Here is a 16,006-nt window from a genome sequence, read left to right on the forward strand (position 1 = left end):
AATTTTAATGAGCAACATATAAAAGATTTGCAGCATAGTGCATAGGCCTACAATAACAAAAAAGGATAGCAACAATTTATAATTTCTTCGCATGGAAGCATAATCATCCTTAATCATAACATCAAAGTAAACTCTAATTGGCTATACGAGAAACATAGCCAGCCCACCAGAGCCTGCCAACTTCAAGCTTGTGTGTTATATTGTAGGGTATTATAATCTTATAACAATGGTATTCACAGATGCTTTGTTTTTCATTAAATTCGAACAAAAGGCACTGACAAAAACAAGGGTTACACATAATTATTTACTTAATCACTGATGAACCTAAATTCATTAATGTCGCTGGTAAAACATGTTTGAGTAGTTTTGCAGGGTGGGTTTACAGGCATACAAGACTAGTCTCCAACATAGAACTTAAATAGAAAACCTTGTGGAACCAACAACATGTGTTTCAGAAAGGTTTAAAAAAAAATATATATATATATATATTACTCACGACATAGTAACCATCAGGGGCCTTGCTTTGTGATGCCACTATTCCAACAGCAGTGATGGGATCTGTGGGCACCTCTTCCAGGGCTTTAGGCTGATCCAACACCTCAGACATATTGGACCTCTGTAAACAAAGCACAAGTCCCTTGGCAACTCTGCGATATCCTCAAAGACAGTTGAATACATGCAAATTATCTGTGCTGAAATTTTGCATGAGAGCAGTCTCAACAAATTCATAATTGATTTGCTTTGCATTTGTCAAGATGAAAACAAAGGAGCCAAATGCTTTCCCCTCTTGTTGAAGTTTTGATTCTGAGGTTGATTCTTGTGTGTGAACCTTCTTAAAGAAACCAAGGCAGCCTCACAAGCATCTCGCATCCCAAGTGTTAAGGGTAACAAATGGAGACTGAGCATAGAGGTTTATCTTCACTAGAATGATTAGACCGCCATAGTATTGACTCCTGCTGGCTTATTAGGATATATATTGTATGGAAAAGTGGCTCAGAATCCAGCACCTAACGACGAGTGAGACCGATGGTCGAACGCAGCTATAGAGACAACCCAGTGAGGTCACTCACTACATCACAAATTAGAAGGAGGGATCACATATTTCCAAGGAAATCCCTAATCAATTGTTATCTATTTCTGTATAAGGAATTTGAGCCTAATGGCTATGCAAGGCTTTTACAAGTGGCTTTGCAAGGTTCCTTTGCTATTTTATTCGATTATTTTTAAAGCATTCTTCCATACCAAGTGACAAAGTTACTTCATTCTTTGTTAGCTAGACATGCTAAAATGAAAAATAATAGCAATTAGCTAATAGAATGATCTCTTTCTAGCATTCATTCACTGCATATTCCCTACTGCAGCATTATGGGAAAGGTCCTATCCTCCCAACCCACTTTTATAATCCTCAAACTTGTTTATAGTCTATTTGCCATCCCATAGAGCCCCATTGTGAACCTGGAAATTTCGGAACCACCAAAGTTTTATGATGGATATGGATAGTACGGGTCCCCAGCACTCAGAAACTGCCGGATGCTACAGTAAGTTGTAAATGTTGGGCAACTTTTTTTATTTGCATAATTAGCATACATTTGCATAATCGCCTAAATGGCCAAATCTCAGAAACTACTTGATCAATTTCAACAATGTTGGAGTTGTTTTGGGGGTTATTCGGGATATTGAATCCAGTTATGATACTTAAGAGGAAAAACGTTTCAAAATTGCAATATTTACTGGAATTTACCAAATTTTGGTGCAATTTTTTATGAATTTTCTGTTTATAAATGTTTCAGAAGATGCATAATTTATAGATAATTTTCATGGAATGTTCAATTGTAAACAGAATGATAATAATAATAATAACTTTAATTTGTAGATCGCCTAATAGACCACTACACTTCCGCGTTACATTGAAATCGGGGAGGAGATTGCGGGGGGAGCAAATGAATGAATGTGGATGAGAGCCGTGATGTAAGTGGTTGCATTCCTAATCGATCAGAACTAAATCGGCAGAGAAAAAGCCCATTTTTAAGCACCTATTCCCCATGCACATGCGCAGATTGTGACGCCACGCACACCCGCCCTGGACTGTTCCATGAGAGGGGCGAGCTTCGGTGGCCAGTGTCCTTTCAGCCAAACAGGATAATGAAACAATGATCCCACTAAATGGCCACACGCGTCTTATGGGGACATAGGTGCTTAAAAATAGGCTTTTTCTCATCCGATTTAGTTCTGATCGATTAGGAATGGGTCGCGCCGTGTTCAGGAGATTCAGGCGCATACAACAGCGTTTCCGTTAGAACATATTCGTGCCGGTCTGAGTGTCCTGCAAGATTTCTATCCCCGGACATATTCCTGAAATTCCGGTCAGAGTTTTAAACAGCAGTCTGTTATAATCACATTTTTATGAGCTAACGAATTCCGTTATATTGGACATTTGTATTAATTACATCAAGCGAAGAATGAGAAATTGATTTGCAGAATCAAATTACTATCTCTCGCCTCCCAAGTTAGTGCGATACGCTGGCTCGCACTGCAGCAGCTGTCACACGCACCCCCAAATGAATCTCGAGTCGACATCGCTTCACCTCGTTGTATCAGACACGTCACACATATCATAATGTTCAACTTCACACACAGCAAACTGTAGTTGATCATCACATTGCCTCGTTTGCATGCAGAGAGCGAGAGGACGAGCCACATGCTCGTAATGCGTTTGTTGATTTCATTATAGCCTACATTTAGTTATAATCAATTATATGCATTACTATGTGACACGGCAGTCAACCAACAGTTGCATTATGATTAAAAAATGTCAACACTTACTCACCCCGTCTCGTTCTGCCTATCCGTTTTGTACCTGCGACTAGATCCCCATTGCATTGGAACAGGTGGACTTCTGCGAGGCTCGCAACGGTAGCAGCAGACTGGGGATGCTCTTTGTGGTTCAATCAATAAAGTGTACTTTGTGTACGTTCAATCAATGTTATCTCTCGTACATCATAGACGCTAGACTACTAGACTATAATGTCGTACCTCAGCCAGGAGAATTTAACTTTCCACTCGGGCCGCCGCCTGAACGCTCGACATTTGTTTATTTTCCGCGGGAGCATCGGCGGTCTCTGTGACTTCAGAAGACTCATCTTCGTTGTCAATGTCATTATTATTAGACCTGCTTGTGCTTGGTTTCATGAAATATTTGTTAGGTTTAGCTTGTTTGGCCATCTCTCTCTCTCGCTCGTATAGCTGTTTGTCGTTATTATGGTGGCCAGACAGGCTCAAAAAAAGAAAAAAAAAAGATTCACATCCGAGCGGCGCCATCCGCGCTTTATTAGAGCGAAGCACAATGAAACAAATGTAATGATTGTTTTGTTCATCGCATAGGCTATTTAATTTTAGCCTATTTTAATACAATTCAAATAATAAAATTGTGCTTAGAGGAATTATTTCCACCGGACAATATGACCGGAGATATTTAAATATTCGGACTTCAACATATTTTGCCAGTCAAATACCGGTAATTACCGGCTAACGGAAACGCTGGCATACAAGTCTATTCGATCATGTCTCCAGCACCCCCACAGCCGTAGCGGCAATCACTTACATCACGGCTCTCATCCACATTCATTCATTTGCTCCCCCCGCTATCTCCTCCCCGATTTCAGAATCCCGGAAGACTATTGTTGATGAGTTGTTATGAAGAGCTGGCTACAATCCAGGAACATACAATGGTAAACCACTATCCATATCTTCCTCATTCCTGGTTGTGTCTGTGTGAAATCACCCCCCAAACAGTTTCAAATGTTCTCGAGGTCATGTCCTACAAAGTATCCTCTATACAGTCTGCCCCATTGTTCTGACCAGGATTATTACGTTACTTTTGGCCTCCTTGCTGACGTGGACGAGAAACCCATCTATAGGCCTAGTTATCAAATTCTTGGTTTGCAATGGTTTTGCACCTTGTGGGTAAATAAAAACCCAGTTTTCATCTACAACTCCTGTTTCCTCATTGTCTCACTGCTTGGTCCCTAACAAGGAAGCACAATCTCAGGGGGCTCATACAGAACCAAGCATTTCACTGTAATGTACATGTACCTTATATGTGACAAATACGCTGGTCAGGAAGGCCAGTAACATGGTGGGAGTGGAGCTAGACTCTTCCTCTGTCAGAGAGGAAGAGCCTTGCTAAGCTCCACACCATTATGGACAACCCCTCCCACACGCTATACACAGACTTGGCTGATAGAAGGAGCATGTTCAGTGTTAGACTAAGACTCCCTAGATGCAACACTCAACTCTTAGGCAGGACAGAATATGTCTCACTGGGAGGACACAAGTCCAGGCTGCTCGAGGTCACCTGTGGTGTTCCGCAGGGGTCGGTTCTTGGTCCCATTCTATTCATCACCTACATGCTCCCCCTCGGTCGTGTCATCGGCAGACATGGAATGTCTTTCCACTGTTATGCCGATGACACACAACTCTACATAAAAACGGCCCCAAACCCCTCTGCAGCTCTGTCATGCCTCACCACCTGTCTTGGGGAGATAAAGGCATGGATGAACAGCAACTTCCTCCAACTAAACAGCAAGAAAACCGAGGCACTCCTAATTGGCACCCCTCACCAGGTTCAGTCTTCACCCATATCACATCTCACCTTTGACGGCCAGGTAATCCCCCTCTCCCCCTCAGTCACAAATCTGGGGGTTCGATTTGACCCCCACCTGACCTTCAACACCCACATAAAACACCTCTGCAAGACCTCATTCTATCACCTAAAAAACATATCAAAACTCCGTCCCATTCTAACCCTGTCAGATGCAGAGAAGCTTGTCCATGCCTTTATCTCCTCAAGACTGGACTACTGTAACGGACTCTTCATCGGGATTCCTGGCAAGAGCATCCAAAAGCTGCAATACATCCAGAACAGCGCTGCCAGGATCCTGATGAGAGTCCGTAAACACGATCACATAACCCCCATCCTTCACTCACTACACTGGCTCCCCGTCTCATCCCGGATCAACTACAAAATCCTTACGATTACCCATAACTGCATAAACGGACACGCACCCCTCTACCTTCAGGAACTCATCACTCCACAATCCTTCACCCGCACCCTCAGATCCGCAGGTAGCCTGCTCCTTCAGGTCCCCAATACCCGGCTCTGCACCATGGGTGACCGAGCCTTCTGCACGGCTGCACCACGCCTGTGGAACAGCCTCCCCATCCAGCTGAGGGCACCACAGAGCCTGGACTCTTTTAGAGCAGGCCTGAAAACCTATCTGTTTAAAAAGGCCTTTGACTGTTAGCTTTTTATTTAAATTTTATTGCGCTTTGTTTTTAAATTGTCTGTTTATAATATGTTTTAATTAACTATGTTCTATTTTTATTCTGTATTTTATTTTATTTGTTTTACTAATAACTATTTTATTCTATTTTTTTTTAACTGTTTTAACCATGTTAGCACTTTGGGATCCCAGCGAACAAAAAGTGCATTACAAATCCAATCTATTATTATTATTATTAACACTGAACGGCACAGGAAGTCCTTAATTCCAACAACCATCAGAGTATACAACGCATCACTGTGCCTCACTGCCTCACCACAGAGTGACAGTACAAACTCTGGTAATCTTCCTGGACTTTTGACTTCTTATTTTTACATATACACTTAAACAATTTTATTTAAAAAAATCGACATTTATTACTGTAAATTTTACTGTATATTTTTGGCTGTATATTTTAGAATGTATATATTTTAGAATGTATATCCCGAACTGTATTTTTATTGTTATTTGTGATTTTTGACTACCTAAACTTTACGCAACATAGGGGAGGAGCAAACATAGTGTGAGGTTTGGTTGGTTCCCCGCCACACGCTCTCCTGAGGTATGGTGCTGATTGGTGCATTCCCCGCCACACGCTTTTTGAACGATTGCCACTTTCATCACGCAGCTGTCATAGTTTGTGATTAGCGCCCCAGAGGGCTTTATATACCAGGACCTTCCTTCTATCGTTGTCGGGTCGTTCTGGAATACATCTGCATTTGCCTGCTTTTCCCCGTTGCTGTTCCTGGTCTACTTTCTCTCCAGGACCTTTCTGTGGAGAACCGCTGTGGAGAACCTTGTTCCCCGTTTGGAGCTGCGCCTCGTTTTGCCCGCTTTACGCGTTGCGCTTGGGTGAGTGGAACCAAACCCCTCTGGATTATTCTGATTGTGTGTCTTAGAAGAGACACTGAAGACTTTGTTTTGTTGCACTAACTCGGCTAAATTGTGTGTTGTGGGGAACACTGAGGACTGTCACTGTCAATTGGTTCTGGACCCAGCTAGGAAGGAGGGAACCACACTGCCTCTGTGTTTCGTTGGACTGTTTCTGATATCTCTCTCTCTCTCTCCGTTTTCCACCTTGAGTGAAAGCTGGGAGTATCTGCAGAGCCGCTACAACGTCACATGCCAATTCCCCACCACTATCTGCTGGGAGTATCTGCAGAGCCGCTACAACGTCACATGCCAATTCCCCACCACTATCACCAGGAGGATTCTGCAGAGCGGCAGATGACTCTGCCGAAGGCAGTCTCCCCGTTTGTTTGATTATTGTACTTTATCCTTCTTTTGACTCTGTAAATAAATACGCCCTAGCATTTGGCTAACTCTGAACTTCCTGTCTGTGCCGTTGCGTTTGAGGTCGGTTACAAACCATAACACATAGCTTGCATAGCAGCCTTCTAAACTCTAATTTGAAAATGACCTTGAAGAAAAAGTTTTCTGCCAGTGAAGTTTTGTCACAGATATTTGACGGTGAAAGTGACATAGGAGAGAATGTGTCTGAGACCCTGATTATGAGGCGTCCTCCTCTGATGAGAATGAGACCCTTAGTGCAGATGCTCCTGTTGTCTCTCAACCACAAGCAGACACGTTACTTTCCAAAAACGGAAAGTTATCATGGGCCCACTCCCCACTTGAACAACATAATATATATATTATGTATGTATAATTGGGTGGGTGGGGGGGAGTAGGGGTAATGTTTTATTTAAATGGTTATTTAGGTAATCAACAAAGTAACATGAAGCACCTGAAACATACATTTGGGTAACACTTTTGATTATGATCATTTTCTGGAGGTTTAAACTGCTGGGGTCAAAATGTCCCTAAGGATAAAGAGTGTAAAGTCAATTTGAGGATAACAGGAGGGTTAACAAAACCATTTCAAATAATTTTAGCCCTGCTAGATAGAGGTAGCAAATAACTCTAAGGATGGCAATAATAATAATAATAATAATAATAATAATAATAATAATAATAATAAACGTTATTTGTACAAATTCCATACAAGAATTGCAGCCCAAAGTGCTTCACAGCAGAACATTTTCTTCAGTCGGCTTGGAATAAAGGCATGGATCCGTTTTTCAGCATCCTTTTGATTTATAAATGGTTGTACTTTAGCTTTGTTTCTAAGGTGAAAGAATTATGTTTTTGTCACCTTGTTAATGTGGGACTTAAAGCTTACAGTAGGTTACAGTAGGTTATCTATGATAACCAAGACTTGTAAGCAAGGAGTAAGTTTCCCCATAATATTATTCAGCAGAATTTCTCTAGAAATTGAAATTTGGTAAATTCCAGTAAATATTGCAATTCCGAAACTCTTGAGTATCATAAATGGATTCAGCATCCCGAATAACCCCCAAAACCACTCCAACATTGTTGAAATTGATCAAGTAGTTTCCGAGATTTGTCCATTTAGGTGATTATGCAAATGTAGCTAATTATGCAAATAAAAAAAGTTGCCCAACATGTACAACTTAGCATCCGGCAGTTTCTAAGTGCTGGTGACCCATACTATCCATATCTATCATAAAAGTTTGGTGGTTCCAAAATTTCCGGGTTCATTGTGTTGGCAAATAGACTATTAAGCATGTGAAGCTTTAACTCTCGCATGGCACGATTAATTAAAGGGGACATGCACCAAAAACAACGCTGATTTATTTTGCACATAATCCAAAAACTCTAAATGGCTTTGCACACATTAATTTAGTTATTGAGATAATTTTTTTTAATGTGGCCACCAGTGATGTCACTGGGGACATTGAATCCTACAGCACAATAAAATGATAAGGTAGCAGTCCCTATTAGACAAGGTGTTGCTATATTTTAGGGGTGGGCGATATGACGATATTATATAAATATCGGGTACAGTTCATTAACGATACACTTTTTAAACGTATCGTGACATCGTGATATTTTGCATAAACTCTCACGTCGTTTCTAAGCCGCCACAGCTGAGATGAGACTTATAGTCAGGGAATATTATAAGATATTTGGCCAATCTTGGAATAAATTCCTTACTAGTGTTGTCAAAAATATCGAAGTATCGATACATATCGATACTGAATATTTAAAACGGCTTCGATACTCATTTCCCGAAATACCGATACTTTCTGCAGTATCGGTACCAGCTGGCGAGTGTTCTACAGCAAGTTGTTGACACGCTGTTCAGAGCGCGCTTGCCCCTCCGCCTGCTCCAGCCCTCCCCCTCACAGAGCCGTCTTCAGTTTGTAAATAAACATTTTAGCAGTGCCAGCGCGGATCTCCATAAAGGAATGAAAGAGGTTCGTGACAGCTGCTCTTTCAACGTCACTGTGACTGAAGCATTAAACCATTAACTCTAGTTTAATACATGATACGTTGTCTACTGATGGCGCATAATATCAACAGCTGATTCGTTGTAACGTTACAGTTACAGCTATCAGCTAACGTTAGCTCCGTTAGCTTAGCTTAGCTGGCCACCATTATAATTACTGCATGGAAACGGAGTAACGTTAACGTTTAAACGTTATGTCGAGGTCATACAATACTACAGTCGACATAAGGTTAACGTTACCCCGTTTCCATCAAGTGTTTAAATAGCAGCAATCTTGTTGAAAATGTAACGTTACTAAAATGCTCCGAGCATAGCCTCTCTCTCTCGCTCGCTCTCATTATCTTTAAATAAAAATCGAAACTGTTACTAACTGTAATACAAACAGTTCAGTTTGTCAGGTACATGCAACACAGATTACAGTGTTTACATCTGTCTGCTTGAGAAAATACCATGTTCTGCATTTGCAATAAAAATGATTGAAGTGAGATGAACAGTTATTTTTAAATGTGTGATCTAAAGATAAACAAAGGGTTTTAAAAGTGTTATATTTATCTTCTCTTATAGTACCAGAGAGAAGCTGAGGAGAATCAACCAGCAACAAAAGCTACATTTGTTTAAAAAAAGAATATATATATATATATATATATATATATATATATATATATATTAGAGGTGGGCATAGATACATTTTTTTAATCTAGATTAATCTATCTGCAATCCTGGATTTAATCTAGATTAATTTTCTCACTTGCTATGTGAGAATGTTAGTTATTATGTTCTCAATGCCCCTTGCATTGTATGAGTTGTGTGGAAGCGTTTGCTAGTTCTAGTGCTATCCCTTTGTACATTGTGGCTGTGTCTGACAAAAGTTAACAATAAATAATGGTATTAGGAATACATTTGCCTCCTGCGTAAACTGTGCATAGCTGAATAGACTGTATTTTAACGCCGGTCATATGGTGGTACTTTGAGAGCCAGCTACGTTCTCAGGTGGTACTTGGTGTAAAAAGTTTGAGATCCACTGATCTATGGGTTGGCGCCGGGTCCCCACGGACATTTTAGCGTGTGGCACCTTCAGCTCCGGTAACGTTAGGAGGAGTTCATAACATCAACAAGCAGCACGAAAGCAGCAATAGTCCCGGTTGGATTTAGTAAAACACAGTTGTATGTTAGCCTTCTTGGATGTTGAATAAACGCCTATCATTGTCTTTAAACACCCCGCCTCTCAGACTCTCATTTCCTCCTCTGCTAGGCTGCTAGCTAGTAGCACTAGCTACGGTAACATTTCGTTGACTATTAGCTGGGGCTAGTGCTACCATAGTTCAACATGCGTTGTGTAGTACAAACTGCTAACGCTATGGCAAGATGTGTGTAGGCCTATGTAATGTTAATGGATATGTTTTTAAAGTCGTAATGAAGATTGATTTATATTGTGCTTGCCATTTACACAAACTGACTAGCACCTGGCTGCAGTGCTAGTGCTGCTGCTGCCTGCAGCCAGTGCCCCCCTCTCCCGGCTCCGCCAAATGAAGTTTTTTATTTGCGCGTCATCTGAACCGTACGACACACAGACGCTCCATTACCGGATAAATATATATATATAATTGTAAACTGTCGGGGGCATTTTGTGCCCCCCTTAACTGATTTTCGAGGGCATTTTGTCGATTTTCAAGGACATTATGCACCAAGCCCCCGTTAATTTCGAACCCTGGCGGACAGCCATATCGGTGACAATGTTTAGCTTTTAGTGCCAAATGATAAGAGTCTGAAGCGGAGTCTCAAAAGAGAATGTTGAATATTTAGTAGTAACTTTGATGCAGTAGCTTGTGACCCTCTTTGTGCCGCCCCTGTGCCTCAAATAGATCCGCTATCAACTCTATCTTTAATCTTTCAAAATGTTCAGTTGCTATCGCTATTAGCTCTATCTTTAATTTTTCAAAATGTACAGTTGCTATTGCATGCACTCATCTGTGTTTCACCACACACATGAGTGCATGCTTACCAACTGTCCGTCTGCAACACTACTATCACCAACATCGAAGAAGGGAGATCCCCCCTTGAATGGCCCTTCTAAGGTTTCTCTCCTCCACACTGCCTGTGGAGCTTTTTTCCCTATTGTTAGGTTTTAGTGAGTTTTTCCTTACCTTCGCGTGGGGTATGTCTGGGAGTGCTTGCATTCTTTCATTTATTTGCATTCATCTAAAAATGTTTGGACTTTATGGTGTTCTTGTTCTGTTCTTGACTTATTGTTATGTTTTCTTCTTGACTTGTTTAAAGAAGACCTGTACGGCCCATGGGGACATTAACGTGTGTTGTCGGGCCCTATAAATAAATTTGATTTGATTTGATTTGTGTGTGTGTGGGGGTAGTTGGGTACGGAATGAGCAACGGAATGGAACTGAGCTATGAACGGACTTGGAGTAATGCCTTGCTGCTATGGGTAATAATAATATGCTGATGTTATTGTCCGTGTAACACTAACTATATAACGTTAATGCCACAAAACGAATGCCTTGTTAATCATAAGTAGTAACTTTGATGCAGTAGCTTGTGTGTGTGTGTGGGGGACGGCGGGCGTTGTGCAGGTAGGTCGCGAGTGCTTTTTTTTTTTTTGTCTTTTGACGCTACACAAATTGATGGTTATTTATCGGCGACTGCTATCGGCACATTTGAGCTTATCGGCCAATAGGCCGATAGCAGTCAACAAGGCACTTATCGGCCGATACCGATACAGGCCTGTACACTGCGATGATATGATCGCAAATTGCCCCCTAATTTGGTCCGTGCGAGTTTAAAATAATATCTGGGGGCAAGCTTGCGAGTGGTGATTTCAACCCTTCATTCGCATTTCACTCCTAAATTAATCCATACAAATTGTAGTAAAACATTAGCCTACAACCAGGGCTGTACAGTGCAATATAATGTTGCGGTTGTAATTTCATTAGACAGACCAGCGCGGACCTTTAATAACATGCAATTTAATTGACACGAGCAATGAGCTAACGGTAGCTTCTAACCAAGGTCTCCATTAGGATTATGCTAAGCTAACTAGCGATCTCTGCTAACCCTGGAAAACGGTCAAAGCGGACTCCACAAGACTAGTTCCATTCGTGAGGAAAGGGGGTGGGTTATATTGACAACGCTTGACAACAGAAGTTTAAACATAACTTCATATTTATTGGTTATTCGTTTCTGTATATCATTCAATTCCCATCTCCGTGTGTCTCCATCTCTTCCTGTTTACATTCGAGTGTGACGTCATCACCTACGGCAGCTTAGACGATCAAAACCCGAAGGGGGGCTCGCTCTCTCTCTCTCTCTCTCTCTCTCTCTCTCTACATTCAATGATTTAAAGTAGCCAAATGTTACACACAGTATAAATACTAACTGGATAGTTGATGATATAAACATTTAATTTCATTATCTGAAATATTCTAAAATCATTAAGTCTGTGTGATTATTATTTTCTCACAGTAGTGTGTGTATATATATATATATATGTGTGTGTGTGTTTGGCTAAAGTGGATAGAAAACACAGTACTGTGTAAAAGGCACCCAAGAGTTTTTATATAAATTGTCTTAGATGTAAATAATTTTTTTTATTAGTGTGTCAGTAGACTACTCTTAGTACATTTTAATTAAATTATTTTTTAAAGCAACTTCATGGTTTAATAATGCAAACATATGTTGCAGGGACTTATTATAATCATCATATTGGCGTGACTGTATGCATCAAAGGGTTCAATCAAGCATTTTTAAGTGCTTTAGAGGAAATGTCAAAATATCGCGATATAATTTAGAGGCCATATCGCCCAGCCCTACTATAATGGTAAAATAGTTATTTAAAAATGTGCCCCTAAAAAATATTCTTTGCCCCTAAATTTCTCATTTAGGGGCAAGTGTGCCCCTAGTGAAAAAGCTTAGCGTACAGCCCTGCGATACCCGACCGATATATCGGTGCACCCCTAAAAAATATCCTCACCTCGAGTGGTGGTAGTAAGGTTGACTGACATGAGAATGTCCTGCTTCAGATCCTCATTTTCGATATACTGCACATAAACGATGAGCACAGCCTCGTCTGCGACAGTTGTAGTTTCATCAAGTTGTATGGTAAATGGACCCTTTCTAAGCTTTTCTGACAGCTGCTGCTCGCAATCACTTGACATCTTATCAATTCGGTCTTTCACTACATTGTTCGAGAGTGGTACTGATTTTAGTTTATCCGCCACCTGTGGGCCACACAGTTTCTAAACCATTTTGATGCAGGCTGGTTTGATGAGCTGCTCGCCAATATTGTGCGGTTTCTTTGCTTTTGCAATTAAAAGCGAACACTCAAAGGAGGCTTCGGTAGCCTTCTGTAAATCACTGCCACCCCTGCTCCACGCTACTCTAACATCAACGGGCTTGTTCGCCTTGAGAGACTGTTCTTTCCTCCGAAAAAAGTCTGGATCCTTCCCAACGGTTTCTGGGTGTCTCTTCAGCTTGCTGGGCTTCAGGCTCGAGTTTGCCAACTTTTCTCCACAAATCACACACTCAGGTCGTTTGTCTGGTCCCTCAGTGAAGCCCATGGTGATGTAATTTTCGCGATTGCTGTAGGTCCTAACTTTTTTTGCAGATGAGCTGCCGTCATCTCCTTTTCGTTTGTCACACATTTTCGCCTCTGGCGGCTGACTGCAGACGAGCCGAGAAAGTTAACTAGCGTGCTAGGCTAGCTACGGAAAGTGATTCGTGTTTTAGCGGCTACCCGGTAGCCTACTGTTAACGTTCAAAAATCATGTCTAGATGTTTATTTATTTATCTTTATTTTTTATTGTAGTGGAGAGACTATTCATGCTTCTGATGATAAAAATATGCTAATTAAATATTTCTCTGAAAGAAAAAAAAAAAAGAAAAAAAAAAAAGAAAAAAAAAAGGGGGACCTCAAATCATCTGTGGTCTGGCGGACCCCCTGCGCCCCCCAGGTTGGGAATCACTGGTTTGGAGGATACGAGAGTGTGAGAGAAGTGAAGAGAGTTTAGCGAGTTTAAACGTTAGCCCTACGTGTTTTATTCAGAAACGGATATGGAATATGGAGGCGGATGAACTTTCATAGCTTCGAAATCCTCTATTGTCTGTGTGTTGCGTGGAAGATGACGTCACGACGCCCTCGCTATGACGACCAGCTACACTGAAGAGGGGGGGGGGGGGGTACTACCGAGTCGAGTAGGTAGTAGGGCACCATGCAGACCGTGGAAAAGCGGCATAAGAGAATACTTCAAGAAGCAAAAGCCAGGTAGCTGTGTCTTACTTAGAAATATATTAGGCTATACTCCAACATTAGAAATATATTAGGCCACTCCAATGAAAGATATTGATATTAAAAAGTTATTGATAACAAATCAGTCTGCATTTTTCTTAATGCTGCCTTTTGGAGAGATTTTTGACAATCTTCCTAAATTCCTGAGAGGTCAAAAATGGTTTGATATTGCACAAAACGGTGTAACTAAAGTTGAAATAACTCTACATTTGCAGGCTTGCAGCTCTCTTGTAGTTCAATAGTGTCAAATATTTACTGAAAGTGAGCTATGGAAATATGTGTAATACCTATACCTACAGTAAGTCATGTAGACCTGGACCGTAGACTGTAACATTATGCATACAGTCGATTTCCATTTTGCATACAGTGAAATAAGCTGTAGACTGTTAAAACTCATTGGATAAATAAATACATTTGGTCAAATGTACATGCCATGTCTCATTCAGGTTTGTTTGTGCATTGTTATTTCACTTTTTACAAAGGCATTATTTTCAGCCAAAACAAAATAACATACCTATTCATAATATTACTCATCAATAATACAAATTAAATGCATCATGATTTGTTTTTAGTATAAGGTCTATCTTCGAAGAGTTGGGGTGCCTTGGAGAAGGAGGAAAGATTCAGGGGTGCCTTAATTGGTTCAAAGAAGTTTGGGAACCTCTGATTTAAAGCTCTGAATGGGTTGATTGGTTTCTGGGTGTGACATGCACATGCGGTGGTGGTGAGGCCCAATGTGATATATTTGCATGGGCCCTAACATCCATGGCGGTGCCCCTATGCACAATAGCAGTACAGTAAGCACTAGGCAGTAACTAAGTTAGGACAATTACTCAAGGAACTATTATGACTCAATGCATCGATATGCAATGTTTTGGCAATGATTCGTCTATATACGTGTAGGCTTGCTAGATGCATTATCATGTATATCACTGAATACATACATACGTTTAGCAGCTACACGCTGCGCACCAGTTTGAAAATAAGCACATTCGGTCGACAGGTACATCATGACGACGTAGACAGATGGCAGATAGGTAGGGAAACACGTACGATTAGTTTAAATCACCATTTTAATTTTACCTGTTTCAATGTTGCTTTGTTTCTTTGGTTCTGTTGTGACTTCGCACTTAGTCAACGATAGTGACAGTGGCCTAATGTTTCCGGGTACTATTAGAAATTATTAACTCAAAAGCTCAGCCCACTCGCGCATCCGTTGCGCACAAGGCAATGGTAAATTATGCCCTGCCCCTGAACCACGATTTGCAGACAGAAGGAGTAGGACAGACCCATGGAAAGTACGCAGGTTGGGTCTGATTCAAAGTGCATAATAGAAAAATAAGCAAATAGCTTGCCAGCGAAAATGGTCGAAAGTCACTTAAGTTATTTGACTTACCATAGTGATATGGTGGTGTCTTGTCACTGTGTCTCATGCCGCCCGCAATACATTCTCAGTTGTATGGTACTTGTATGTTGTCTGTGTGTTACAACAAGGCAACGTGTAGCCCCTTTCGTGACAACAAGGTTTGGCCGAGTGAATCCACAGTCCCTTGCTCAAGGCTCCCCTATAGGAAACCAACCTATTTTAACTCTGAAGAACTGGTCCGATGCGAAACGTTCGTTATACAAGTATCGCAGATACATGTCAAAGGTTGCACGAGGGTATTGGACAGAGATACGCAATGGTTTGAAAGCTCGGCGTTGCTAATACACATTTTAAATAATTCTTATAAACGTGTAAACATCACCGAGACGGCAGTGCGGCTCTGCAGATAATACCCTACTCCTCATTGCGGCGTTCGGGGGAGAGCAGCCATACGTTCTTCGCTGTTTACACTTACATTTAAATGTTTATTAGCAACGCCGAGCTTTCAAACCATTGCGTTTCTCTGTCCAAGACCCCCGTGCAACTGTGAGTACATCTGAAATTTCTCTGCGATTCTTGTATAACGAACGTTTCGCGTCGGACCAGTTCTTCAGAGTTAAAATAGGGTGGTTTCCTATCGGGGAGCAAGGGACTGTGGATTCACTTCGCTTTTCAGTTTCCCTCAAACAGGGTCTTTTATTATTTTAAGTTTA

The 16,006-nt window shown here is 41.1% G+C and overlaps 1 protein-coding gene across 1 annotated transcript in view; it reads right to left on the minus strand.

Moving 5' to 3' along the window:
• mvb12bb (multivesicular body subunit 12Bb) overlaps positions 1-15,448 on the minus strand; it is a 170,745-nt gene extending 155,297 nt beyond the window's left edge. The window contains exons 1-2 of the mRNA XM_084307836.1: positions 15,324-15,448; positions 497-616 (exon numbers count right to left, since the gene is read on the minus strand). Coding sequence (XP_084163962.1) covers positions 497-616; positions 15,324-15,326 — 123 coding nt within the window. The 5' untranslated portion in view covers positions 15,327-15,448. The remainder of the gene's footprint in view (positions 1-496; positions 617-15,323) is intronic.
• Between the last annotated feature and the right edge of the window lie 558 nt (positions 15,449-16,006).

This window comes from Notolepis coatsorum (assembly GCF_963971535.1).
Source record: "Notolepis coatsorum genome assembly, chromosome: 1".
NCBI classification, from domain to species: domain Eukaryota; kingdom Metazoa; phylum Chordata; class Actinopteri; order Aulopiformes; family Paralepididae; genus Notolepis; species Notolepis coatsorum.